We start from the raw sequence: 27,253 nt of genomic DNA, 5'->3' as shown, positions 1-27,253 counted from the left end.
GCAAGGACATTTCAACATGGAAATAACATTGGTGGACATGCAGGTAATCAGGCCCTTGATCTTAAATCTTTGTCCTGTGCGGGGGTGGGTAAATGAGTTGCATTTGTACGTAAAGCTGCATCAATGTTATTTACATGTTGAAATGTCCCCTTGTGGTCTGTTTTATATAGGGAAAACCCTTAGAAGCCTCCAAGACACGGATCAGTGAGCACCACAGAAATATACGGACAGATGAGACAAAAAATCTGGTTGCTGCTCATTTTGAACAAGCTGGACATCCTATTTGGTTCTCTGAGATACATTGGAATAGAAATGGTCAATATGTCACACAGGGGAGGGGACATTGAGAGGAGTTTGACTTTTATAGTTTCAATATGTCTAAATTGTGTTTTTTTTAAAATCCTAATTGAATATTTTATGTGTATGCATATTACTGTAAATATTGATCACATTCCCTGTGCATGATCATATTTTGATACATTGAATGTTAATATTGTGAAACTACATTTTTTACCTCCTGTTTCAGGAAGTGATGTCACTGAGTACTGCCCCTATATATATATATATAGGACCTTCCACCCCTACCTGGGATATGGATGCCTGATGAAGACCTAAGGGTCGAAACATTGTTGTAAATAAATATCACCTGGGAGCATGAGCAGCAGTGGGCAGCGTTTTCCTTTCTGTTTTCCTTGATGCTCCTTTCCAATATATATCGAGGGTCTTCATTTGTATGCTGGTGACATGATGATCGGTGCTTGGCTGCCAATTGACAAATAAAAATGATCTTGCGCTTATCCATAATCTCATCATGTATCCTCTGCACTATGTGCAGTATCTACGAGCTGGCTGTTAATCACAGACTTTTTGTGCCAACACTATCGACAAAGTTAAAAGTGGGATGGAAACACATAGAACTGTTTTTTATTCTGTCAATTAAAAAGGTACATGACAAAGTACCTTTTTATGTGCACTACGTCATCATGCACAGCTTTTTAGTGGCAAGAAGTCAGTTTGATGGAAACACACCACTGCCGGTAAAATTTGCATAATTTTTGGAGCGAATATTAGAATATTAACTTCAAACCTACCTATAAACTACTTTTTACGTATCCAATAATAATGATGTAAGTGGGAAATGTGTGTGAGCTATCCATTTAAGGGTAAGGGATAGCAATCAGGGGAAGTCAAAAGATTATTTAATTAAAGGGACTGTCCACTCAAAATGCAATCTCACAAGATATTCCCTAAATAGCAAAGGGCAGCCAAAACATCTGAAACCAACACCTACCTCAAATAAGTGTTTAAATGACACAGTAGATGAGAGATCATTCAATTACGCTACCACTTAGGTAGAAAAGCAAGTGACAAATGCTGACACCATCTGACATGATGGTAACTTTAATGCCTGTTGAGTGACTGAAACATCTTTGGGCTCACCCTGAGGAAGAACTCCCCACCCTCGTTGCCAGACTTGACCCTGAAGGTGTTGTGCATGTTAGGGTAGACGCTCGTTGCCTGGATCTGGAAGATGTCGGCTGGGACGGAGCGCTCCGACGAGATGCTCATGTACTTGTAGACGATGGACGGCGGCAGGCCTCGGCAAATTGTGAGCGACTGGCAGCTGCAACGCCTACAGACATGCAGAGACAGAGAGAACCATTGGATGTGGTCATGTTAGCAGATACTTTTATACATGTGGCATATATGTGGTTTTAGCTATGTGGTCATTTTAGCAGACACTTTATCAATCTGGTCCTTGTGGTTTTGTTTATAGTATGTGGGTTTTTTAGCTAGCACTTTTATTGATGTGGTCCATGTGGTTTTGTGTAAATGGTCATTTTAGCACTTTAATATATGTGGTTTTAGCTATGAGGTCATTTTAGCTGACACTTTTTCCATGTGGTCCATGCTGTCTGTAACTCCCCACCAATGTGTGTAACTTATGTTGTAGCCTACATACTGACTGAAAAGCGGAAAAAATAACACTACTTACACTGCCTGGCTGCCTCCTGCTTATATTTGAAATGATGTAATCTTAACCTTACAGTTACGACAGACAAATTAGTTTATACATCATGCCGATCATGTCCTCCTAATTTTGGGGAATGTTTTAGAATTAACGGGAAGGTTGAGTGAGGGAACAGCGGGGGAGTTTTTTGTTGTTGTGTAAAGTAAAACATGCGTAAGGTTGTTTAGTGCACGGGCAAAGGTATCCTCAAAATCAAATCAAATGTTATTCATCACATGCTTCGTAAACAACAGGTGTAGACTAACAGTGAAATAATTCATTCCCAACAATGCAGAGAGAAAGAAAATGTCGAAATAATATAAGTAATAACACGTAATAATAAACACACAATGACTAAGGATAACTTGGCTATATACATGGGGTACCAGTACCGAGTCGATGTGCAGGGGTACGAGGTAACTTAGGTAGATATGTACATATAACTAGGAATAATGTGACAAGGCAACAGGATAGATAATAAACATTAGCAGCAGAGTACAGTGCCTTCAGAAAGTATTCATACCCATTGACTTATTCAAAATGTGTTGTTTTACAGCCTGAATTCAAAATGGACTCAATTGATTATTTCCCTCTTACCCACCTACACCCAATACCCCATAATGACAAAGTGAAAACATGTTTTTAGAAATGTTTGCAAATTTATTGAAAATGAAACACAGAAATATCTCATTTACACAAGTATTTACACCCCTGAGTCAATACTTGGTAAAAGCCCCTTTGGCATCGATTACAGCTCTGAGTCTTACTGGGTAAGTCTCGAAGAGCTTTCCACACTTGGATTCTGCACCATTTGCCCATTATTCTTAAAAAATATATTTTTAAAGCTCTGTCAAATTGGTTGTTGATCGTTTCCTAGACAAGCATTTTCAGGTCTTGCCATAGATTTTAAAGTAGAAACTGTTTAAGTCAAAACTGTAAGTCGGCCACTCAGGAACATTCACTGTCTTCTTGGTAAGCAACTTTAGTGAAGATTTGGCCTTGTGTTTCGGTTATTGTTTTGCTGGAAGGTGAATTCATCTCCCAGTGTCTGGTGGAAAGCAGACTGAACAAGGTTTTCCTCTAAGATTTTGCCTGTGCTTAGCGCCAATCCATTTATTTTTTATCCTGAAACTCCCCAGTCCTTAACGATTACAAACATACCCATAACGTGATGCAGACACCACTATGCTTGAAAATATGGAGAGTGGTACTCAGTAATGTGTTGTATTGGGTATTGGATTTGCCCCAAACATAACACTTTGTATGCATGTTTTGTAATATTTTTTATTCTGTACAGGTTTCCTTCTTTTCACTCTGTGAACTAGGTTATTATTATGGAGTAACTACAATGTTGTTGATCCATCCTCAGTTTTCTACTATCACAGCAATTAAACTCTGCAGCTGTTTTAAAGTCACTATTGGCCTCATGGTAAAATCCCTGAGCGGTTTCCTTCCTCTACGGCAACTGAGTTAGGAAGGACGCCTGTATCTTTGTAGTGACTGGGTGTATTGATACACCATTCAAAGTGTAATTAATAACTTCACCATGCTCAAATTTCTTTTTATTTTACCCATCTACCAATTGGAAAACCTCCCTGGTCTTTGTGGTTGAATCTGTGTTTGAAATGCACTGCTCGACTGAGGGACATTACAGATAATTAATTGTATGTGTGGGATATAGAGACGATGTAGTCATTCAAAAATCATGTTAAACACTATTATTGCATACAGAGTGAGTCCATGCAATGTATTATGTGACTCGCACATTTTTACTCCTGAACATGCAGTATATAGGCTTGCCATAACAATGGCATTGAATACTTATTGACTCAAGACATTTCAGCTTTTTATTTGTAATTAATTTGCAAAAATGTGGAAAAACATAATTCCACTTTGACATTATGGGGTATTGTGTGTAAGTCATTGATCCAAACATCTCAATTTAATCAATTTTAAACTCAGGTTCTAACATAACAAAATGTGGAAAAAGTCAAGGGGTGTGAATATGTTCTGAAGGCACTGTATGTGATGGGTCAAAAAAAGTAACTATTTGGTTAACAATTTAGCAGTCGTATAGCTTGGGGTAGAAGCTGTTCAGGGTCCTGTTGGTTCCAGACTCCGTTTCCTGTAGTCCACGATCAGCTCTTTTGTCTTGCTGACATTGATTTGAACCTGGGTCTCCTGCACCCCACAAGACTGTGTTAGCCCACTAAGACTTCAGGTCCCAGTCAAGTTTACTCATCATGTGATTATCATCATGCATTTCACCGGACCATACTCACCCCTCTCCTGTCTTCACATAGGGCTCGTGGCAAGGGTTCCTGGGGTAGCAGCGGAAACCACCAAAGTAGTTCCAACACATCTCGTCCTCGCGGCAGTTGTTTCCTGTTTCACACTCATCTATGTCTGTTAATGGAGAGAAAATGTAGTTACTGAGAGAAAATGTAGTCAATGGTCATTTCAATAAGAAAATAACTTAAAAAAGCTTATGAGCTTAGTACAATGGTCTTGTAGTCTTTGTAAACAAGCAATGCGTAGCTTAAAACTACATTTCAAACTATCATGTCTATCTCATGGACTGTTAGTTAATCAAGTGTCAATACTGACTTTATACCAAGATACAAGTAAAAATCTAGGCCTAAAGCCAATGAGTTATCATTGGGGATTCAGGTTAAAGGTATTATGATTCATTATTATGATGTACGACTTCCTGCTGGTGTAAGAGAGGGCTAGATATTATACTAGTTGAAACAGGCCTATTTACCTTGGCACATTCGGTTGCCTTGGAGCTGGTATCCCTCGGGACAGGTACAGACATACCCTCCGGGCTGATTCACACACTGCCACTGGCACATGTAACTCGAGAAGGCGCATTCATCAATATCTACGAATAGATAAATATTACGCAGTCAACCCTTAAAGGGAGTCTGACAGAAACTTCTCAGGAAAGAAAATATTAGGTGTGAGCGGTGGGGGATTGTGAAATTGTATCAGTATACATTATCATTAAGGTACTGATAAATTAAGGTACTGATAATTATACATTGAGTATAACAAACATTAGGAACACCTTCCTAATATTGAGTTGCAGTACCTTGGCAGGAGGCTTGGTTGGAGGTTAGCTCATAACCCTGCTCACACTGGCAGATGAAGGAGCCCATGATGTTGTAGCACTGGTGTTGACAGGGGTTGCTCCCCTCACACTCGTTCACATCTGCAAGACAAGGAGAGACTAATAAATTAAAGAGAAATTGCCGAAAGGCAGAGCGGAAGTGGAGAAAGTCATCCATTATGATATTCTGAGACAACAACTTGGCATTTACAGTACCAGTCAAAGGTTTCGACGTACCTACTCATTCAAGGGTTTTTCTTTATTCTTACTATTTTCTACATTGTAGAATAATAGTTGAGACATCAAAACTATGAAATAACACATATGGAATCATGTAGTAACCCCAAAAATATTAAACAAATCAAAATATTTTTTATATTTGAGAGTCTTCAAAGTAGCCACCCTTTGCCTTGATGACAACTTTGCACACTCTTGGCATTCTCTCAAACAGTTTCACCTGGAATGCTTTTCCAACATTCTTGAAGGAGTTCCCACATATGCTGAGCACTTCTTGGCTGCTTTTCCTTCACTCTGCAGTCCAATCCCAAACCATCTCAATTGGGTTGAGGTCGGGTGATTGTGGAGGCCAGGCCATCTGATGCAGCACTCCATCACTCTCCTTCTTGGTCAAATAGCCCTTACACAACCTGGAGATGTGTTGGGTCATTGTCCCCTCGAATAACAAATGATAGTCCCACTAAGTGCAAACCAGATGGGATGGCGTATCGCTGCAGAATGCTGTGGTAGCTATGTTGGTTAAGTGTGCCTTGAATTTTAACTAAATCACTGACAGGGTCACCAGCAAAGCACCCCCACACCATCACACCCCCTCCTTCATGCTTCACAGTGGGAACCACACATGCGGAGATCAACCGTTCACCTACTCTGCGTCTCACAAAGACATGGCGGTTGGGACCAAACATCTCAAATTTGGACTCATTAGACCAAAAGACAGATTTCCACCAGTCTAATGTCCATTACTCATGTTTCTTGGCCCAAGCAAGTCTCTTCTTATTATTAGTGTCCTTTAGTAGTGGTTTCTTTGCAGCAATTCGACCAGGAAGGCCTGATTCACACAGTCTCCTCTGAACAGTTGATGTTGAGATGTGTCTGTTACTTGAACTCCTCTCCTTTTCCAGTTCAAGCACAGGATAGTCAACACTGGATAGTCAACCCCAACATCCAGGAGGCTCTCCAACAGAGTTTCATCCGCCCATCCACTTCCCCTGCGTCGGCAGGCTTCTTCTTCGTGGCCAAGAAGGAGGGAGGTCTATGTCCGTGCACAATCAGACACATCACAGCAACACTCACTATCACCGTAGGACCCCTGCACCACGAAAGCCTTCCCTTCCTCATCATCGAGGTACCCCTACACAAAGTCATCCTCGTCCTCCCGTGGCTCCAAAGTCACGTCTCCACCATCTCCTGGTCGAGGATGGAGATCACTGCCTAGGCACACGGATGCCGAAAGACCTGCTTTCCCTTACCCTGTGGTTCCATGTCAGTCGAGAGTCCTGTGGTTGCCCTCCAGGCCAACATCCCAGAAGTTTACCAAGATCTCCGGGAGGTTTGCTCCAAGACCTGTGCCACCTGTCTCCCTGCTCATCACCCCTGGGACTGTGCCATCGACCTGCTGGCAGACTCTGCGCCTCCACGCAGCCTTGTCTACCTCATGTCGGTGGCTGAAACCAAGGCTATGGAGGAGTACATCCAGGAGGCTCTCCAACAGAGTTTCATCCGCCCATCCACTTCCCCTGCGTCGGCAGGCTTCTTCTTCGTGGCCAAGAAGGAGGGAGGTCTATGTCCGTGCAGCGACTACAGAGGTCTCAATTCCATCACCACCAAGTACCGCTACTCTCTCCCGTTGGTGTTGGCTGCCATCGAACAGCTCTGCGAGGCCCGGTTTTATACTAAACTGGACCTTCAGCATGATTTCTGGGCACTATGAGTACTGGATTAATAAATGCTCCGTTGGTGTTCCAGGCATTTGTGAACGAGGTGTTCCAGGACATGTTTGGGCGTCAGGTGGTCGTGTATATCGACAACATCCTGATCTACTCAGGCACCTTGGAGGATCACATCGCCCAAGTCCGGGTAGTGCTGGGACGCCTCCTGGAGAACCACCTGTACGTCAAAGCGGAGAAGTACCAGTTCCATCAGGCCGCTGTCTCCTTCTTTGGATACCGGATCAGCCCACAGGGAGTAGTTATGGATGAAAGGAAGGTTGAGGCAGTCAGGTCATGGCCAGTCCCAACCACCATAAAGGGACTACAATGGTTTTGGGGTTTCCCAACTTCTACAGTCGCTTCATTAAGAACATCAGCTCCATCGCCTCTCCTCTCCCATCAAGGGTGACCCCCGTAAGTTGGTGTGTAGTCCTGCAGCCGATGAGGCCTTCCGCCTACTGAAGGGGTGTTTCACCTCAGCCCTGTTGCTGAAACACCAGATCATACGCTGCCCTTTGTGGTGGAGGTGGACGTTTCAGAAGTGGGCGTGTGGGCTGTCCTGTCACAACGCCAAGGTAACCCACAAAAATTGTATACATGTGCATACTACTAAAAAAAACTTCTCCTGCAGAGAGGAACTATGACATCGGCGACCGGGAGCTCCTGGCAGTGAAGTTGGCACTAGAGTAGAGACACTGGCTGGAGGGCGCCAAGGACCCATTTCTCATCCTCACCGACTGAACCTGCGGCTGAACCTGCGCCAAGCAAGGTGGGCCCTTTTCTTCACCAGTTTCAACTTCACCCTATCATACCGCCCAGGTTTAAAGAACATCAAAGCAGATGCCCTGTCCCGTCTCAACGATTCGGGAGAGGTTCCTGTCCTGAGTGCGCATATCATTCCGCCCTCCCGAATCGTTGTCCCCATGCTTTGACAAGTAGACGTGGACATCCGCCAGGCTCTGGAGAGGGAACTCGCGCCTGCTACCTGCCCTCCGGAGCGCAGCTACGTTCCCACGGAGGTAAGGGATCGGCTGTTGACCTTGGTATATACATTCCTTGCCGCTGGACACCCAGGTATCACCCGCACCATTCAATCCATCTCCGCTAAGTACTGGAGACCCACCTTGGCGCACGACGACGTCCGCTACATCAACTCCTGCTCCGTATTTTCCCAAACCAAATCTCCCCGGCACGCTCCAGCAGAGAAACTCCTTCCCCTTTCCGTGCCTCAGCAGCCTTGGTCTCATCTGTTCATTGATTTCATCACTGATCTCCCCTCTTCTGATAGTTTCACTACTATTATGGTTGTTGTGGACAGATTCTCTAAATCCTGTCATTTTATCCCTCTCTCTGGTCTCCCTACTGCTCTCCAGGTCACTGAGGCACTGTTCCAGCAGGTCTTCCGGCAGTATGGCCTTCCAGAGGACATCGTCTCCGACCGTGGTCCCCAATTCACGGGCCGGTTCCTTCCCTGGGCGGAGTACGCCCAGAATTCACTGCGTCACTCCTCCACCGGGCTGACCCCCTTTCAGTGTGTCCTGGGACATCAGCCAGCCCTGGAGAGCCGTAGTGGAACCGAGCCAGACTGAAGCACCTGCGGTGGACAAGTGGTTCAGACGCGCATAGGAGGTTTGGAATGATGCCCACATGAGACTCCAGTGTGCCGTCCGCTGTCAGAAGGAGCAGGCGGACTGCCACCACAGTGAGGCTCCCGTGTTCCATCCTGGTAATCGTGTCTGGCTCTCCACCAGGAACCTTCATGCAACAAAAACAGACTTCAGCTGAATTCAACTGATTTGGTTACACCTTCTGTTTGCTTGGTACTATTATTCATTATGATTCAGGGGGCACACCCAGGGGTGGAAATGGGAGGGTGGGGGAGTATCACTCTGGATTTGTACAACATTATTTCACTCCTTGAATTCAATGTAAAATGCACATTGTTTGCATGTCAAAATTATTTCCCAGTCACCCCCTACATGTTTAACCATTTATTTTTGTTATCTAAAAAATAACATGGGCCAAATTTCATGGGAGAAGTTGCTCCAAAACACACTCTGCAGTCCGGACCCCTGATATTCAGTTTCCTGGCTCAACAAAAGCATTTTTCTGAATGTAACACAGACAGTGTTCCCTTGCAATCCAACTCCGGGGTGGTCTCTATATACAAAGCACTAAAAATAGGTTGATTCATATACAGGGAGTTGGAGGTGTTAGATGTGTGGGAGAGAACACCAAGTCTGTACAGAAAGCTCAAAGGCTCAACGCACCGATCCCCTCACACCCTAGCCTGCTCCCAGATATGTTTGTGCTGTATTTATTACCAAATCCTATGGTCATTGACTACACAAACAGGTCTGAGACCAGGCTACTCTTACCCTGCTGATGTAACTCATTTGTTGACGACAGTGATGGACACAATGTGAGAATTGTCATCCTGTAGGCTGGAAGTCTGTGTAAACAAGTTCCCCTTTCAACTACACACACACACACACACACACACACACACACACACACACACACACACACACACACACACACACACACACACACACACACACACACACACACACACACACACACACACACACACACACACACACACACACACACACACACACACACACACACACACAGACACAGAGGCACACAGGCACCCACTTATACACGCTTCCAGTTAACAAAGCCCAGCTGACCCTGCTTTTGGCTGGTGGCAGCGGGATTGGGAGGTGAATAGCCCTAATGATCAAAGCTGGCCTCCACTCAGCATGTACAGTATGAGGTGAAAAAGTGACGATACTGTCGCCCTACAACCTTTTTTTCATAGAAATGAATTCAGACCAGTGAAAAGTTGACATGCTGACAGAGGTGAACCAATCCTGAAATCAAACTTGAGTTTTATGTAGCATAATAGTGTAATTAACACACTGTGCCAGAAATAAGAGTGCAAAGAACATGACACCTTCAAATACAGTACTTCTTGCCAGAATTTGCCAAAACTACAATGTTGAAATACTACCGCACTACAGTCTATGCACATATATTCCCCCACCCATCCCCAGCCTCCAAAACGAGCACTTTTCATGCAAAAAGCTTGGTTTACAAAGATCCCTGTGTCTTTGCAAGAACGCTGTGCCAGGCACCCCTATATATTCGGTCAAGGTGTCAGGTTCAAAATGTTTCATCGCAAGGGGACTACTGAGGGAAGCCCCCCCCCCTTCAAATATGTCAACATCCAGGATGAGAAACTACTGTTTTGAGAAGGGCAACAGCTCTTCCTTTGTGTTCAATGGGCTCTGATAGGGATAAAAGAGGGATGAAATTATGAAAGAGAGTAAACAAAGGAACTAAGCTTCTGAAAGAATATGCCGCAGACCAAATCAAATGTTAAAGACTAAAGCACATAAGTACGCACATGCAGTGATGTCGTGACTACTGTTTTGGTAGACCTATCTATCTGTCCATGTCTGAGGTGGATGAGATGTGCGATGAAAGGATGCACCACCACCAAAGTCCTCTCTGGCTGTAGTCAGTGTCTGCTGGTTGTCTCCTCTTTGTAGTGCTTCAATAACCAGTTGCTATTGAACCTTACAGTCAATGTATTGAACAATAGAATAATCAGGCTCTGTTCCAATACTTTAGAAATATGTCCTTCCTTCCTTGGGGAGAAATGACAAATCACTAATCTGACTGGGTTGGATTGATGAAAGCAATAGGGTGGAAACCTTGCCTTCACATGATATTTTCAGTTACAAATCAGTGATTACAGTTCCTAAGGGTTTACCTAGTCCACTTCTAACACAAAAGGGGCTCAAACCTCTCCAGGCATTTGAGCTGTGTAAAATGAAAATGAAGACAAAGTTGAAGAAGAGCTAACTTGTCAAAAATTAACATGCATCTAACATGGTCACAATTGAGTTAGGGATATTGTTACCTAAAGCAATCTTACTGGAAGCAGCCGCTAATTTTTAGGTGACTCTTTTGAAGTGACTCTATTTTTAGACCACTCAGTTTTAGGTGATTTTAAATAGACTCAAATCTATGTTTGTTGCCACCACAGATTATATGCTGAGATCAATTCAAAAGTGTTTATTTACGCCCACATTTCCCAGAAAAAAAATCCCTAGGCTGTGTTCAGTAGGCATGTAGTGGGAAAAAACTTTCGGAAACAGACTGAAATGGAGAGGAACTATCTGAACTTATCCAATAAGAAACAGTTGTTTTTGTTTTCCATTGCAAAATGTTTTGCTACTGTATGACCTAATGAACAAAGCCCTGCTTTGTTCAGCAGTGCAACATAATAATAGCACGGCCTCTGGACCCAATTCCCTCCCTATCCCTTCCTCTTGGCCCTAACCCTTCAATGTTCGCCAATCTGGAAGGTGCAAGCAATTTGATGAAGCAATACCACTACACTGCTTAAACCTTTCCAGATCTGTAAACATTGAAGAATTAAGGCTGGAGTTGAATCCAGCCCTGTGAACTTGTTTTCATGGTCAAGTGCCACGGTCTTATTAGCATTAGTTACCAGAATCGCAGGCAGCATGTGGCAAATGTTTACCAGTTGTAAGAACAAGACACTGCAATAATCTTCCTCGGTTACAGTGTACGTTTTGATTGTGATGACAAACTGGAAAAGTATCAATGCAAATCACTAATGCCATTCTTTTAGGGGATGTAGCATCATTTTTATCTTGTATCTGACACTGTATAACACTGTACGGTGCATATCATAATACCACTAATCTGTCTGCCTTTAGTTTGTGAATCACTCCAACTTCAGGACAGTCCCTCTGATGAAAGAAACATTATGATTAAATGAGAAAAAAATATGTTTCAGGAATGTGTTGTTGGCGATCATCTCCTTCCTTCCCTGAGCTCAGCTTGGCTGTAACCCCATGCTGATTGAATGGTTTATGTAACAGCGATTGTTTCCCTCTACCGCCAGGATTTGGCATGTTGCAACTTGACTAAAATCTTGCACAGTTTGCCAACAGGAGATTGGAGGACGCACCCACACACACATGCACACACACACACACACACACACACACACACACACACACACACACACACACACACACACACACACACACACACACACACACACACACACACACACACACACACACACACACACACACACACACACACACACACACACACACACACACAAATTATGACATTCTTTAATGACGGCTGCAAATCCATCATACAAAGAAAGAGAGCAAAGGGGTAAATGGAAGTTAAGTGGTTCCCCACTTTACAGATCAAATACAATGCATCTTCATAACCTGCAGATAGCGCATAAACTATTCAAACGGTTCAATTAATTGCATTTTCACTAGAACTGTTTTCATACAAAGTGCTCTAAAATTTAAAAGGGACTGCAATCATTTTAAATGAATTCCAATTGGAATGAATCCTGAATGTGACTGAATGACAATCTGAGATGACTATCTTTTGCCTCAATATCGGTTCATAAACTAGCATCGGTAGTATTCCAGAAGGAAATCTGCCTGCTGGTATTGCTCATTTAAACTAGGGCCCCTGCGATGCTGAGTTTGTACTGTAGCCTTAGTACTGAGTTTGTATAACTGCACTGCACTACAGTCCGCTTATAACTGTTTGGCAGATCCATTCCTATATACGTCAAATTACATCAGTCAGGGACTGATGGGATCTTTGTATGTAGGATTAAAATTATGCTGGACACTTCCATAACGAATCAGGGTACTTGTCCAATTAGAAACACTCATTTTCAACATTTTACTATAGTGTGCCCTAATCCTAATAAACACGCCCCAGTTAAGTTGCATGGGCTTACTCTTACCACGGCAGTAGTTGAGCTCGTCCACCACGAACCCTGCGGCACACTGCATGGTGCCCTGGCTTTGGAAAGAGCTCTGGATGACCCGTTGGATAGGCAAAGCAGGGGCGGGTGCCAGAGGAGGCTGTTCCTCCACCAGAGGGGCCACGGTGGGCTCGTCGTCACCATTACTAACGATGATCTGGGCATTCTGGGGCAGGCAGAAGTAGCCTCCGAAATGATTGATGCACCTCATGCCGCCCTTGCAGGCGTCGGGCACCGTGGTACACTCGTTGATGTCTGAAAAAGGGAGTACAGCGGTCAGAGACAGACCTGGGTTCATAGAGTAAGCCACGGTTTGTTTTCTTTCAACTACTTAAGCTGTGCTTGATTGAGCTTGCCTGGCGCAATGAAACCAGGGGAATAGCCCCAAAAGTGCAAATCCCATCCACCTGTCACTCCAGGTTGGAAAAAACCAAATAGTATTTCAACACAGGTCTGGTCAGTGTAACACCACCAAGTCAGCATGGGTATACCAGGAAAACCACCACCTCCACCATCAATATGCTTGGTATACACATACTGTATCAGTGTCTGCTAGAACTGATCGTATCTCTTCCACAGTGCTATTCAATTCCTCTACTAATCAATCTATTCATTAAGTCAGAAACGTACAAGGACATTGGACAAAGTGTTGAAAAGCACCTCTTACCTTTGCATTCTTGTCGTTCCATGTCAAATGTATAGCCATCTGTACACTGTGAACAGAAATAAGAGAGGATAAGTATCTGGTACTCAATTGATTGGTTTGTTGATTGATTGAGGGATTGATTAATCGATTGATTAATTGATCTACAAAATACGTATCACATATCTCTGAAGCTTTACAGTCTACATCTCATTAAAGATGTAGTCTTACCCTCCTTTGTTATGCCACTTTGAGCCTGTATATTAGGAAATCAGACAGACAGCAATTAAGGAGTCAGCCTGGAGAACACCTGTGTCTCCTTAATTCACCCAAAACAATGTGCTTAGTCTGTTGCCATCCAGGGAGGAATGTCTGCTCGCCTCGCTCTCGTCTGAGTCATGGAACTTGCCACTGTGTGTGCACAGGCATGTGTTGTCTCCAGTCTCCATGAGTCCAGACTCATGTTATTACCTCCATAATTCATCAGCTCCAACAACAACAATTCGACTACAGTCATTTGTCGAGAAGGAGACATCCTCCACTGGAGACATGCCAATGCTATCCCATCCCATCAATGTCTATTCCAAACCTTCAGGTCATTTTCATGAACGTTCACTTGGTACATGAATCAGGGTTGGGGTCAACTCAAAATTAACATTTTACTTAATGAAATACAAATTGTCCAAATGTTTACAATGACAATTTTTCAATTTTTGAATTCAATTTCAATTCACTTCCTGAATTAAAACATTTAATTGACCCCATCCTTGACTTGAATTAAATCCCACTTTAAAAAGCTTATATTGTCCTTCAATATTGGCTTTTGCTTGTGCTGCCGCTTACAAAAATAAGTTTGTGGCAAATTTGCTGCAAATAAATGTTGCCAGAAGTTTGCAAATGTTTGCCACTAGTGGTGAATCTGCAGTAAACCTTAGGCAACAATAATATGTAATGCCACTAGTGGCAAATAGTTTACCAGAAGTAGTTCCAAGACCAGTAAGCATTGATGACCAGTCAATGGGAGAAGAAGAATCTATTGGAAGTGATCTACCTACCGAAGTTGTACAGTGAGTGTCTAACTTATTTAACATTCTAATAAACTTAAAAATCGTATTAGCTAATTGATGCCTGTTTAGCAGTGTCATGTTTTATGGGATAGAGTGAAACACATTTTGTTGCAACCTGTCGGCGCCACTGGCTGGCTCAGTGCTATCATATTTTTGCACAATTAATGTGATAGCTAGCTAACTAACTAATGATTTACCTAAACACTTAACGTTATATTTTTAGGTAAAGACTTGCTGTCTTGTAATAACAAATGTCAATATGCTAGCGTCACTGTTCAGTACCATGTTAGCTAGCATAACAGCTAAGTTAAAGTAGCAACAAGAAATATGAGCCGACTTGACATCAGAGCAAAACTTCATTTCGGAGGCCTCGACACCCTGGAAAGATGTTTGTGGTGCATTCACTCATAACACTTTTTGGTGATAAATGAGTGTAACGTAATCTTCTTCAAGCTTGATAAGGTAAGCAAATGCATACATGTATTATTCTCATAAATGTAGCCTGCTATACAGTTATTCTTTGCAAAAAAAATTATATTTCATTGCCCTTTAAACTGCTAGCTCATCTTGATCGTGTGTTGTTCCTTCTCTCGTTCTTTCTAGAAGCAAACAGTTACCAAGCAAAAACACAGATTGATTAGTTTGAATCAAATGTGTTGCCGCTTGGCTGGAGAAATATCTCATATACTGTGGCTCTCTAGGAACAGTTGGCCACACATTTAAATTTAGATTTAATAGGCCTGAGTTCCAGGTTATGCTAGCTACATTTTTTGTTGGTATAGCTGACAGCAGACCCTAACTGTTAACAAATAGCTGACCCCAGATGTTACAAAGTTTTGGATTTCAAAGCCAAACCCGCCCATTAGCCACTGAATCTAAGATGCCGAAATAGAACATGTTTTCAGTAATTGTTTTCAGTATCTTAATGTTTTGTGTTTTCTGATTGTTTCAGTGCATGCAGTCATTAAGCTTTGGACGAAGGACTTCCACAGGGCCGCCATCTCCAAAGTTCACTCAAAAAGGCAATAGTTGTGAACTGGGTTTGATTTTTTTTTTTTTTTGCATATTATTTTTTTCCCCCACTTCCATTGGTTGAAAGCTAATTTCTCATCAGTAATCACTTAGTTCATGAACATTTGGAAGTTAAACATCCTAAGGTTAAAATCCCCATAACCCATAGTGTTCACATTTCTCTCATGTAAATATTGTAGCTACATAAAAAGATTAAATAAACAATTTATTTGGGGAATATTCAGTTAATGCTCTTTTTTCATTAGCATGCTGATAATCATTTCAAGATTAGGATTTCAGGATTTATTTTTTATCTGTTATTAAGACATTTAATACATGTAGTTTAGTATATTTAGTACATTAAGTATGTTTAGCTTCTCTGTGAGAAGCAAGTTCATTTAAAGTTATATGTGATTTGGTTTATGCAGATAAGACATTTAATTAGTGTTGAGGAAGCTACTCTGAAAATATAGTTTACCAAGCTACCAATTACTTCACACTGGAATAAGTTAAACTGCCCTTAAGAAAAATATTGTTTACTTAACTATATCTCAGAATTAGACGTTCATCCATGTTTCTCAAATGTCAAATTTCAAAGTTGTTGCAAACGTCAAATTTCAAAGTGTTTAAGGTTAAGTTTAGGCATTAACTCTGCATTTTTAAGGTTAGGGTTAAGTTTAGGCATTAACTCTGAATTAAGGATTAAGGATAGGCATTAACTCTGAATGTTTTTTTTTATTTTACCTTTATTTAACTAGGCAAGTCAGTTAAGAACAAATTCTTATTTTCAATGACAGCCTAGGAACATTGGGTTAACTACCTTGTTCAGGGGCAGAACAAAAGATTTGTACCTTGTCAGCTTGGGGATTAGATTTTGAAACCTTTCGGTTACTAGTCCAACGCTCTAACCACTAGGCGACCTGCCGCCCCAAGGAAAGAGTTAAGGTTTGGGATATGCGTAAAACTAAAAAAACTTTCTATCGTTGGATTTGAACTTGCAACCTTTGGAATCAGAGGCAGATGCTTACGCCCATTTGCCATCCCTGTCCACAACACACTGGCACAGCATTTCCCAAACTCGGTCCCCGGGAACCCAAAGGGTGCACGTTTTGTTTTTTGCCCTAACACTACATAGCTGATTAAAATGATCAAAGCTTGATAATTAGTTCATTATTTGAATCAACTGTGTAATGATAGGACAAAAACCAAAACATGCACCCCTTGGAGTCCAGAGGACCAAGTTTGGTAAACCCCGCCCGAGCAAAACTGAAACCTACTTGAAGGTAACAGCGCTCACTGTTGCCCCTAGTGCCCGGTTTCCATGTCATCTCCCAACATCCTCAACCAGGTCACCTGGGACACTAGTCAGCCATCCATGTGAAGGACTTTGAATACTTGTATCACGGGTTACCTGGTTGATTTATTATATTCTCAATGTCTCATCTTTCAAAATACATAGAGTCCTCTTAATTTACAGCATTTCCCTCACTCAGACAACCAAAATGTAGCTAAAGCTGCCCAATAAGCGGAGGGATGGGGGCAACTTCTTGTCGCGCATGGTGGGGGTGAGCGGGTCAGCTGTTCATTCACACGCTCGCAATTGCTAATAACCCATCCCCACCCGCCTGACTATAAGTGATAAAGTGAAAATCTGGAGGCCCACAACCGACCCTAACCCTTAATATAGATTTTTTTTTGCTGTAGGCTACAGTCAGAGTCGGCAGAAATATTTTTGACAGGGGTCCATGCTTTTTCCCCCTCCTGATTTAGATATGTTTCTGCTTATAATTTCCGCCATTTCCGTAGGCTATTTGTTAGTCAATTTGTCTATAGATACATGCAGCTTCTCTTCTGTCATTATATGTGACTAAATAAACCCTTGCTCAGCAGAATGATGTCATAAACCGATAGAATGAATGCTTCAATCTAGTTGACATTGGTAAAGTTCTCTGTCATCTCCGCTTCTTTCATGGAGCAAAGACGTTAAGGGACCGGTGAGAAAATGCTATAAAAAAAATATTAAAATGTAAAGACCGGTTGTAAGGAAAGGAAATAGAAAGCTGTGAAAACGACCCAACATGTTTTCTGATAAGATTTCAGTTCGGCTTGGATGCATATTTTATGTGGTTGAAATACAATCAGCTTTTATGATGCTGATTAAGATAGCACCTCTACAGATGGTATCTAACTGCGCATTCACATTCTCTCAAGATGCTGAAAGAAATAAATCATATTTCTCCACTCCTGTCCCTGAGTAAAAATTTTGCCTACATTTGGTGTATCATTTTATTTATTTATTTATTTCACCTTTATTTAACCAGGTAGGCAAGTTGAGAACAAGTTCTCATTTACAATTGCGACCTGGCCAAGATAAAGCAAAGCAGTTCGACACATACAACAACACAGAGTTACACATGGAGTAAAACAAACATACAGTCAATAATACAGTAGAAAAATAAGTCTATATACAATGTGAGCAAATGAGGTGAGATAAGGGAGGTAAAGGCAAAAAAAGGCCATGTAAATACAATATAGCAAGTAAAACACTGGAATGGTAGATTTGCAGTGGAAGAATGTGCAAAGTAGAGATAGAAATAATGGGGTGCAAAGGAGCAAAATAAATAAATACAGTAGGGGGAGAGGTAGTTGTTTGGGCTAAATTATAGATGGGCTATGTACAGGTGCAGTAATCTGTGAGCTGCTCTGACAGCTGGTGCTTAAAGCTAGTGAGGGAGATAAGTGTTTCCAGTTTCAGAGATTTTTGTAGTTCGTTCCAGTCATTGGCAGCAGAGAACTGGAAGGAGAGGCGGCCAAAGCAAGAATTGGTTTTGGGGGTGACCAGAGAGATATACCTGCTGGAGCGCGTGCTACAGGTGGGTGCTGCTATGGTGACCAGCGAGCTGAGATAAGGGGGACTTTACCTAGCAGGGTCTTGTAGATGACCTGGAGCCAGTGGGTTTGGCGACGAGTATGAAGCGAGGGCCAGCCAACGAGAGCGTACATGTCACAGTGGTGGGTAGTATATGGGGCTTTGGTGACAAAACGGATGGCACTGTGATAGACTGCATCCAATTTATTGAGTAGGGTATCGGAGGCTATTTTGTAAATGACATCGCCGAAGTCGAGGATCGGTAGGATGGTCAGTTTTACAAGGGTATGTTTGGCAGCATGAGTGAAGGATGCTTTGTTGCGAAATAGGAAGCCAATTCTAGATTTAACTTTGGATTGGAGATGTTTGATATGAGTCTGGAAGGAGAGTTTACAGTCTAACCAAACACCTAGGTATTTGTAGTTGTCCACATATTCTAAGTCAGAACCGTCCAGAGTAGTGATGCTGGACGGGCGGGCAGGTGCAGGCAGCGATCGGTTGAAGAGCATGCATTTAGTTTTACTTGTATTTAAGAGCAGTTGGAGGCCACGGAAGGAGAGTTGTATGGCATTGAAGCTCGTTTGGAGGGTTGTTAACACAGTGTCCAAAGAAGGGCCAGAAGTATACAGAATGGTGTCGTCTGCGTAGAGGTGGATCAGAGACTCACCAGCAGCAAGAGCGACATCATTGATGTATACAAAGAAGAGAGTCGGTCCAAGAATTGAACCCTGTGGCACCCCCATAGAGACTTCCAGAGGCCCGGACAACAGTCCCTCCGATTTGACACACTGAACTCTATCAGAGAAGTAGTTGGTGAACCAGGCGAGGCAATCATTTGAGAAACCAAGGCTATCGAGTCTGCCGATGAGGATGTGGTGATTGACAGAGTCGAAAGCCTTGGCCAGGTCAATGAATACGGCTGCACAGTATTGTTTCTTATCGATGGCGGTTAAGATATCGTTTAGGACCTTGAGCGTGGCTGAGGTGCACCCATGACCAGCTCTGAAACCAGATTGCATAGCGGAGAAGGTATGGTGGGATTCGAAATGGTCGGTAATCTGTTTGTTGACTTGGCTTTCGAAGACCTTAGAAAGGCAGGGTAGGATAGATATAGGTCTTTAGCAGTTTGGGTCAAGAGTGTCCCCCCCTTTGAAGAGGGGGATGACCGCAGCTGCTTTTCCATCTTTGGGAATCTCAGACGACACGAAAGAGAGGTTGAACAGGCTAGTAATAGGGGTTGCAACAATTTCGGCAGATCCTTTTAGAAAGAAAGGGTCCAGATTGTCTAGCCAGGCTGATTTGTAGGGGTCCAGATTTTGCAGCTCTTTCAGAACATCAGCTGACTGGATTTGGGAGAAGGAGAAATGGGGAATGCTTGGGCGAGTTGCTGTGGGGGGTGCAGTGCTGTTGACCGGGGTAGGGTTAGCCAGGGGTAGCCATTTTAATGGAAGAAATACTTAATTCTGCAGGAATTCATATTAAGGTTATAGACCTACAGTCAGATTTCAGTTTCAATGTAATCCATCTGAACAGTAGACTACAGTAGGCCCTTGTTTTCTCTTTATTCAACCTGCCACCCACCCACCCTTCATCCACACAATATTTCATGACCCTAAACCTGCCTGCCCCGCAATATAACTGTGGGGTCTGCGGGTTAAGAGTCAGCCCACGCATCATTAGCAAGTGGCGCTCAAGTTCAGAACGGCTGTCAGTCAAAACCCATACAGAGCTGTGAAGCGGAGACCCTGAGATCTGACGTCATGTATAGCATGTTACTGTACAGCCACTGTGTCCAAATCTGTCATTTTCAACCCGCGTACAGGTGCGAGTGTAAAAGGCTACCTAAAGTTACTTTGAAAAAGTAGTTCACTACATTCAAACTACCTCGTGAAAAATTATCATCATGTAAATCTGAAATGTCATAGACTACAAATTGCAAGAACAGATCACGTTGGGGTCATATCTTAACAGAATGTTTACATTAGACTATTAACCCTAGGATGCATATGCCGGATCAAAATGACCCCCCAATTTTTTTTAAATTATCTAATATTCCAGGAATTCCTTAAATAATCTTTAATGTTCTAACATCCTAGTTCATTTTTTACATTTATTTTTTAAGTAAAATAGTTTTTGCTTCACTACCCCAAGTTTTCATATGTGGGTCAAATATGACCCGTATGTATTTCTTATGGAATCCACTGCATTGCACTTTCTTTTTGCTACAACAATAAAATCAAAGTAATTAATAAAATATTTATCATATATCTTGTTTATAATGTTCATTAATCACCGTTTTCATTTATCCTTTTTAACTCATTGAGTAAAAGGAGTTTCATAAGGAGGCTCATAAGAATGCTGCCAGATATACAACCAAAATGGTTTTACACATGCTGGATGAGGAAGCCATTGCTGCCTCTGACTCAGAATCTGAGGTATCCAATTCAGAGGGCACAGACTATGTGCCTGTGGCTAAAGTTGGAGTTGTGGATGCACCTGGTAGTCCAGCTGTCCTAGATGATTCTATAGATGGGGAGTACTCCCCCTCTGAGGAGAGTGAAAACCAGTCAAATAGACTGAGTAAAAAGGGGTCTTACTGGAGTGAACACTGCGTCACAGTGGATGAGCAGCTTTCCTCCAGACATGACGCTTGGCATTCCATCCAAAGAGTTCAATCTTGGTTTCATCAGACCAGAGACTCTTGTTTCTCATGATCTGAGAGTCCTTTAGGTGGCTTTTGGCAAACTCCAAGCGGGCTGTCATGTGCGTTTTACTGAGGAGTGGCTTCCGTCTGGCCACTCTACCATAAAGGCTTGATTGTTGGTGTGCTGCAGAGATGGTTGTCCTTCTGGAAGGTTCTCCCATCTCCACAGAAGAACTGAGGCAATGGAAAGCTGTGGGGTGATGAAAGAGAGCCATGCCACCACCACTCAGAGCAGCCAGGGCCAGAAGAGAAAGAGTTGCCAGCTCTGCCTAAGCGCAAAGGATAGAAAAGTCAGCTGCTGGTGTTCTCAGTGCAACACACCCGTCTGCAAAGAGCACAGTCACATGCTTGTTGTTTGTAACAAATGCATGGACTAAGACAGCATAAGTAAGCATCACACACACGCAAACTTTGTTCCTTTTAGTGTTCATGTTATCATTGAAATGTGTATCAAACTTTTGAAGAGTGACTAAAAACATTTCAAACAATAAAATAATTATAGAAAGGTCCAAATCATCACTCAAAATAATTTATTTTAGAAATATTTTAGACCCATATAAATAAAACACAGATATTACATTATCGGGTCATTTTGACCTGGCATATGCCGAAAAAGAAAGTAAATGATTGCCTACTTCACCCATAATTTATAAAATGTTTTCAAAAAAAGTATTGTGTAGTTCCAGTAGTTAGCTGCACCACTACCTGGAAAAAAAGTAATTAAAACTACTTAGAGCACTACTTATATTTGAATTTAGCTCAACTACCACCAAGCTACTGGAAAATGTAGTTAGATTTCTAGTTGAACTATACTGAACAAAAATATAAACACAACATGTAAAGTGTTGGTCCCATGTTTCATTAGCTGAAATAAAATATCCCAGAAATGTTCCATGCACAGAAAAACATATTTCTCTCAAATTGTGAGCATTTCTCCTTCGCAAGATAATTCATCCACCTGACAGGTGTGGCATATCAAGAAGCTGATTAAGCATAATCATTACACAGGTGCACCTTGTGCTGTGGACAAAAAAAGGCGAAGTTTTGCCACACAACACAATGCCACAGATGTCTCAAGTTTTGAGGGAGTGTGCAATTGGCATGCTGACTGCAGGAATGTCCACCAGAGCTGTTGCCAAAAAGAATTACGTTAATTTCTCTACCATAAGCTGTTTTAGAGAATTTGTCAGTACATCCAATCGGCCTCACAATTGCAGACCACGTGTGACCACGCTAGCCCAGGACTTCCACATCCGGCTTCTTCACCTGCGGGATCGTCTAAGACCAGCTACCTAGACAGCTGATGAAAGTGTCGGTTTGCACAACCAAAGAATTTCTGCAGGGTCTGGACCTGACTGCAGTTCGGCGTTGTAACCAACTTCAGTGGGCAAATGCTGACCCCTCGATGGCCACTGGCACGCTGGAGAAGTGTGCTCTTCGCAGAAGAATCCCGGTTTCAACTGTACCAGGCAGATAGCAGACAGCATATATGGCGTCATATGGGCGAGTGGTTTGCTGAACAGAATGCCCCATGGTGGCAGTGGGGTTATGGTATGGGCAGGAATAAGCTACGGACAACAAACACAGTTGCATTTTATCGATGGCAATTTGAATGCACAGAGATACTGTGAAGAGATCCTGAGGCCCATTGTCGTGCCATTCATCCGCTGCCATCACCTCATGTTTCAGCATGATATTGCACGGCTCCATGTCGCAAGGATCTGTACACAATTCTTGGAAGTTGAAAATGTCCCAGTTCTTCCATGGCCTGCACACTCACCAGACATGTCACCCATTGAACAAGTTTGGGATGCTCTCAAATCAAATCAAATCAAATGTATTGGTCACATACACATATTTAGCAGATGTTATTGTGGGTGTAGTGAAATGCTTGTGTTCCTAGCTCCAACAGTGCAGTAGTATCTAATAATTCACAACAAATACACAGATCTAAAAGTAAAAGAATGGAATTAAGAAATATATAAATATTAGGACGATCAATGTCGGAGTGGCTCTGGATCGATGTGTATGACCGTGTGTTCCAGTTCCTGCCAATATCCAGCAACTTCGCACAGCCATTGAAGTGGAGTGGGACAACATTCTACAGGCCACAATCAACCTGATCAACTCTATGCGAAGGAGATGTGTCGCGCTGCCTGAGGCAAATGGTGGTCACACCGAATACTGACTGGTTTTCTGATCCACGCCCCTACCTTTTTTGTAAGGTGTCTGTGACCCAACATAATCATATCTGTAGTCCCAGTCATGTGAAATCCATAGTTTAGGGCCTAATTCATTTCTTTAAAATGTAACTCAGTAAAATCGTTGAAAATGTTGCACGTTGCGTTAATATTTTTCGTCAGTGTACATGTAGTTCACTACTCCCCAACGCTGCATTAAATGTCGTTAATACACAAAGTAACCAAAAATCTGAACTAATTAGTATTTTCTTATTTAGCAGGAAACAGTAATGTTCGCGACAAGCTTTCCAGAATTGTTTGCCAGAAGTTCACAAGTCACCGCAAATTTGACGCCACAGTTTGCCACAAAAGTAATTTGCATGTGAAAATATGAGCTTAGCTTAGCTCATATAAAAATTTGCCACAACTGTTTGACAGAAGCCATTTTTTTCCCGGTAAGGGGCTGCGTCTTTAGCCTATAGTCTCCAATGGAGAATTGCCATTGAATGTGCATTGAATGTGCATTTTAGTCTGGTACTGGAACTAGGCTCTGGGAAACCCACCCTATTTTTTGGCAGCAGGCACTGCAGTGTTTGCATGTGGAGGTTGTGAGAGGGGTACTTGCCGTGTATGAGATGGGTTCCTCAGCTTCCTGCGAGACGGCCACGTTGACAACAACACTCAAGCACAAGTAAATCCGTAGCATTTTGACGTCCCTGCGACATTGAGAAAAAGATTGAGTGAGAAAATGTGTTTTTTGAGTAAGTGTCCTTGTGAACATGTTGAGTCTCAAAATGTTCCAAAAATGTTTGAATACATTGGCAAAATGGTTGCAGAATACATCCACTTTGGTTCAGTTTTCTTTATGTTTCCCAAATGGTAGTCCACAACCTTCCTGTGACATTCCCATGGCCAGTACTCACTCCAGTTTTCTAACACATGCTGAGGAAGGCACTAAGTTGAGATCTGTGTCAACATGGACATCATTCTCACAAACCAAATTCATAGCTCTGTCCATTTTATACATTATCATGAAATTATATAAAATATGACTATATGCTCATTATAACATTATATGCTGCATACATTATAATTGGCATTACTATTTGAAAATTGGCATTATGACCTGTATAGCAAAAAACGTACTTAATGAAGAATTCAGCACATTCTATTATTTCCTTTATTATCTTTTCTCTCAACTATTTTCCTAAGCTGGTGAGAGCAACATCCTCTCTGCACAATGTTCCTTCATTGCAAACAGGAAATGCTTGGAAAATCATGTTCAAATTCCTGGGCATGACCTGTGGCAAACTTACAGTAATACCACAATACCTAATGCTCAAGGAGCTGATGCTGGCATATGGATATTGTGTATCCAGTGTCTGAAAAAGTAGGTATCTATTAAGGTTGTCCCAAATAGTGGGTCAGCTGGGATGCAGACACGAGTAAATCATACAACTATAACTCTGCCATTCTCCTCCATAATTACAACAGTGAACATGACTACAGAATAATTGGCTACCAGTGTGTGTGTGTGTGTGTGTTTGCATGCGTGTAGAGTGAAAACCAATTGTAAAGTGTCTTTATTGCACCATCAGTTGGTGTATGTCGTTAAGAAAAATAATTCCATCCGGAGAGGAATTGTTAGGCAAGTACAAACATCTCCTTTGGGAGCAGAGCCTTGTCTCATAGACTAGACGTAACATAGTAAAAGTAAATCCGGGACACTCAATTTGGTATGATATGGGAAAGGGGGATACCTCGTCAGTTGTACAACTGAATGCCTTCTGCATTTAATCCAACCCCTCTGAATCAGAGAAGTGCAGGGGGCTGCCAAAATCAACATCCACGTCTTCGGCACCAGTGGGTTAACTGCCTTGCTCAGGGGTAGAACTATATATTTTTACCTTGTCAGCTCGGGATTCAATCCAGCAACCTTTCGGTTACTGGCCCGACACTCTAACCACTAGGCTACCTGCTATGTTCTGTTTGGTATGGTTACATAAGACAGAAGGTTACTTAAGGGAAAATCGGAAGGAGGGAGGGTGGTTGGTTGGGTGTATAACAATGCGAACATCTAGCAAACCAAAAGGCTGTATATTTGAATCTCATCATAGACAACTTTTGCATTTTTGCTAATTACTTACTACTTTTTAAACTAACTGGCAAATACTTAGCATGTTAGCTAATCCTTCCCCTAACCCTGGATATCCACAAATGAATACATACCATACGAAATGTAAGAGTATCTCAAATGTACGTACAGAATGATACGAAATGCTCTGAGACCAGGTTGCAGCATTCATTATTTTATTGGCAAAGGTTCAAAACCCCCTCCAGCTATCTTCTGAATCACCCTATCAGTTTCATGTGTTTTCTCTGAAAGTGCATTCCCATTCCGCGTTTAGCTCTTGTTCATAATGTAATTACTTTAAAGTCTTATAAATCATTATATCTTATTGGTGTCATATTTAGCGTTATCAACATAACATATTTTAACACTAATCGCTCCACGTAGTAAAGTTTAAGTTACATGATAAACCACAGTTGCTATCTAGTATCTAGCCTATCTGCCTAGGGACTACAGATGAAAACTACCAAACTGGCTAAATCTGGCACATTTAGGGAAATGTTAATTAATGTGCATTGTCCCTGTCAAATAAATAAATAAATTGGCCTTGAATAGAAACCTGTCTATACCGACATTGTGCGAATGTCTGATGCAGCGATTATAAACAAAACCAATTTCCGATTATGACTATGATGCAATGTACTATACCGACATTGTGCGAATGTCTGATGCAGCGATTATAAACAAAACCAATTTCCGATTATGACTATGATGCAATATAAAAAAAATATAAAAAATCTGTTGGATTTATAATAAATTATTTAACGTCTCTTGAACAATGCGCTTTCAAGTCAACAGATCAAGTGTAGGTTAATATTCTAAAAGCATGCAACCTATTTTGGAGTTGTGCAAAATGTAATGTTAGGCTATGCAAGGTACTGTTTCATTTGTATTCGATAGGGTTGCAATTTACCTGTAAAATTACTTTTTAGTTGGGTGTGTATCAATACTCAATTGATTATTATCCTCCGGAGGGTCCCGTCAGAAGTGATGGTGAATCTGAAGAAGCAACTTCTCCCCGAAATCGGTAAATGTCTGTACAAATTACCAAGGGCATCACAGCCTAACAAAATGATCGGGAGGTGGTGCTATCTTTACAGGTTACACACTCTCTACATCCGCGTCAAATGTTTTTGTCTCTTTAACATTGCATAGTAATTTCTACTGTATCTAATAAAAAGCATTGCGCCCCCTCTACCGGAGATGTGAAAATAAGTGAGTGCCAGAATGTTTTTGTTACAATGTCATTGTTGATGTAAGCGCAGTTTGGAGGGTTCAGAGAATGTAGCGTCAACTATATGAAGTCTAAGACCAGACAGAGGCAGCATACAGGAGCTGCATCGTCACATCGTCATTTTATTATTGACAACATCTCAATTAGTTCAGGTGACAGACAGGATTTTATAGACACAGGTCAATGATCAGTGGTGGAAAAAGTACCCAATTGTCATACTTGAGTAAAATAATAGAAAATGACTCAAGTAAAAGTGAAAGTCACCCAGTAAAATACTACTTGAGTAAAAGTTAAAAATTATTTGGTTTTAAATATACTTAGTATCAAGAGTAAAAGTAAGAACAATTTCAAATTCCTTACTTTGGCACATCCTTACCAGATGGCACAATTTGATTGTTTATTTACAGATAGCCAGGGGCACACTCCAACAGTCAGACATATGTTACAAAAGATGCATTTGTGTTTAGTGAGTCCGCCAGATCAGAGGCAGT

General features: G+C 41.9%; 1 protein-coding gene across 1 annotated transcript in view; it reads right to left on the bottom strand.

Moving 5' to 3' along the window:
* LOC139566515 (EGF-containing fibulin-like extracellular matrix protein 1) overlaps window positions 1-26,593 on the bottom strand; it is a 30,495-nt gene extending 3,902 nt beyond the window's left edge. The window contains exons 1-8 of the mRNA XM_071387815.1: window positions 26,442-26,593; window positions 24,023-24,113; window positions 13,591-13,636; window positions 12,903-13,178; window positions 5,106-5,225; window positions 4,776-4,895; window positions 4,294-4,417; window positions 1,441-1,633 (exon numbers count right to left, since the gene is read on the bottom strand). Of these exons, the coding sequence (XP_071243916.1) occupies window positions 1,441-1,633; window positions 4,294-4,417; window positions 4,776-4,895; window positions 5,106-5,225; window positions 12,903-13,178; window positions 13,591-13,636; window positions 24,023-24,103 (960 nt within the window). The 5' untranslated portion in view covers window positions 24,104-24,113; window positions 26,442-26,593. The remainder of the gene's footprint in view (window positions 1-1,440; window positions 1,634-4,293; window positions 4,418-4,775; window positions 4,896-5,105; window positions 5,226-12,902; window positions 13,179-13,590; window positions 13,637-24,022; window positions 24,114-26,441) is intronic.
* Window positions 26,594-27,253: the final 660 nt, after the last annotated feature.

The sequence above is a fragment of the Salvelinus alpinus genome, chromosome 2, assembly GCF_045679555.1.
Source record: "Salvelinus alpinus chromosome 2, SLU_Salpinus.1, whole genome shotgun sequence".
Classification (NCBI taxonomy): domain Eukaryota; kingdom Metazoa; phylum Chordata; class Actinopteri; order Salmoniformes; family Salmonidae; genus Salvelinus; species Salvelinus alpinus.
Note: the sequence above shows the minus strand (reverse complement) of the source record. Positions and strands in the feature narration are given on the sequence as shown.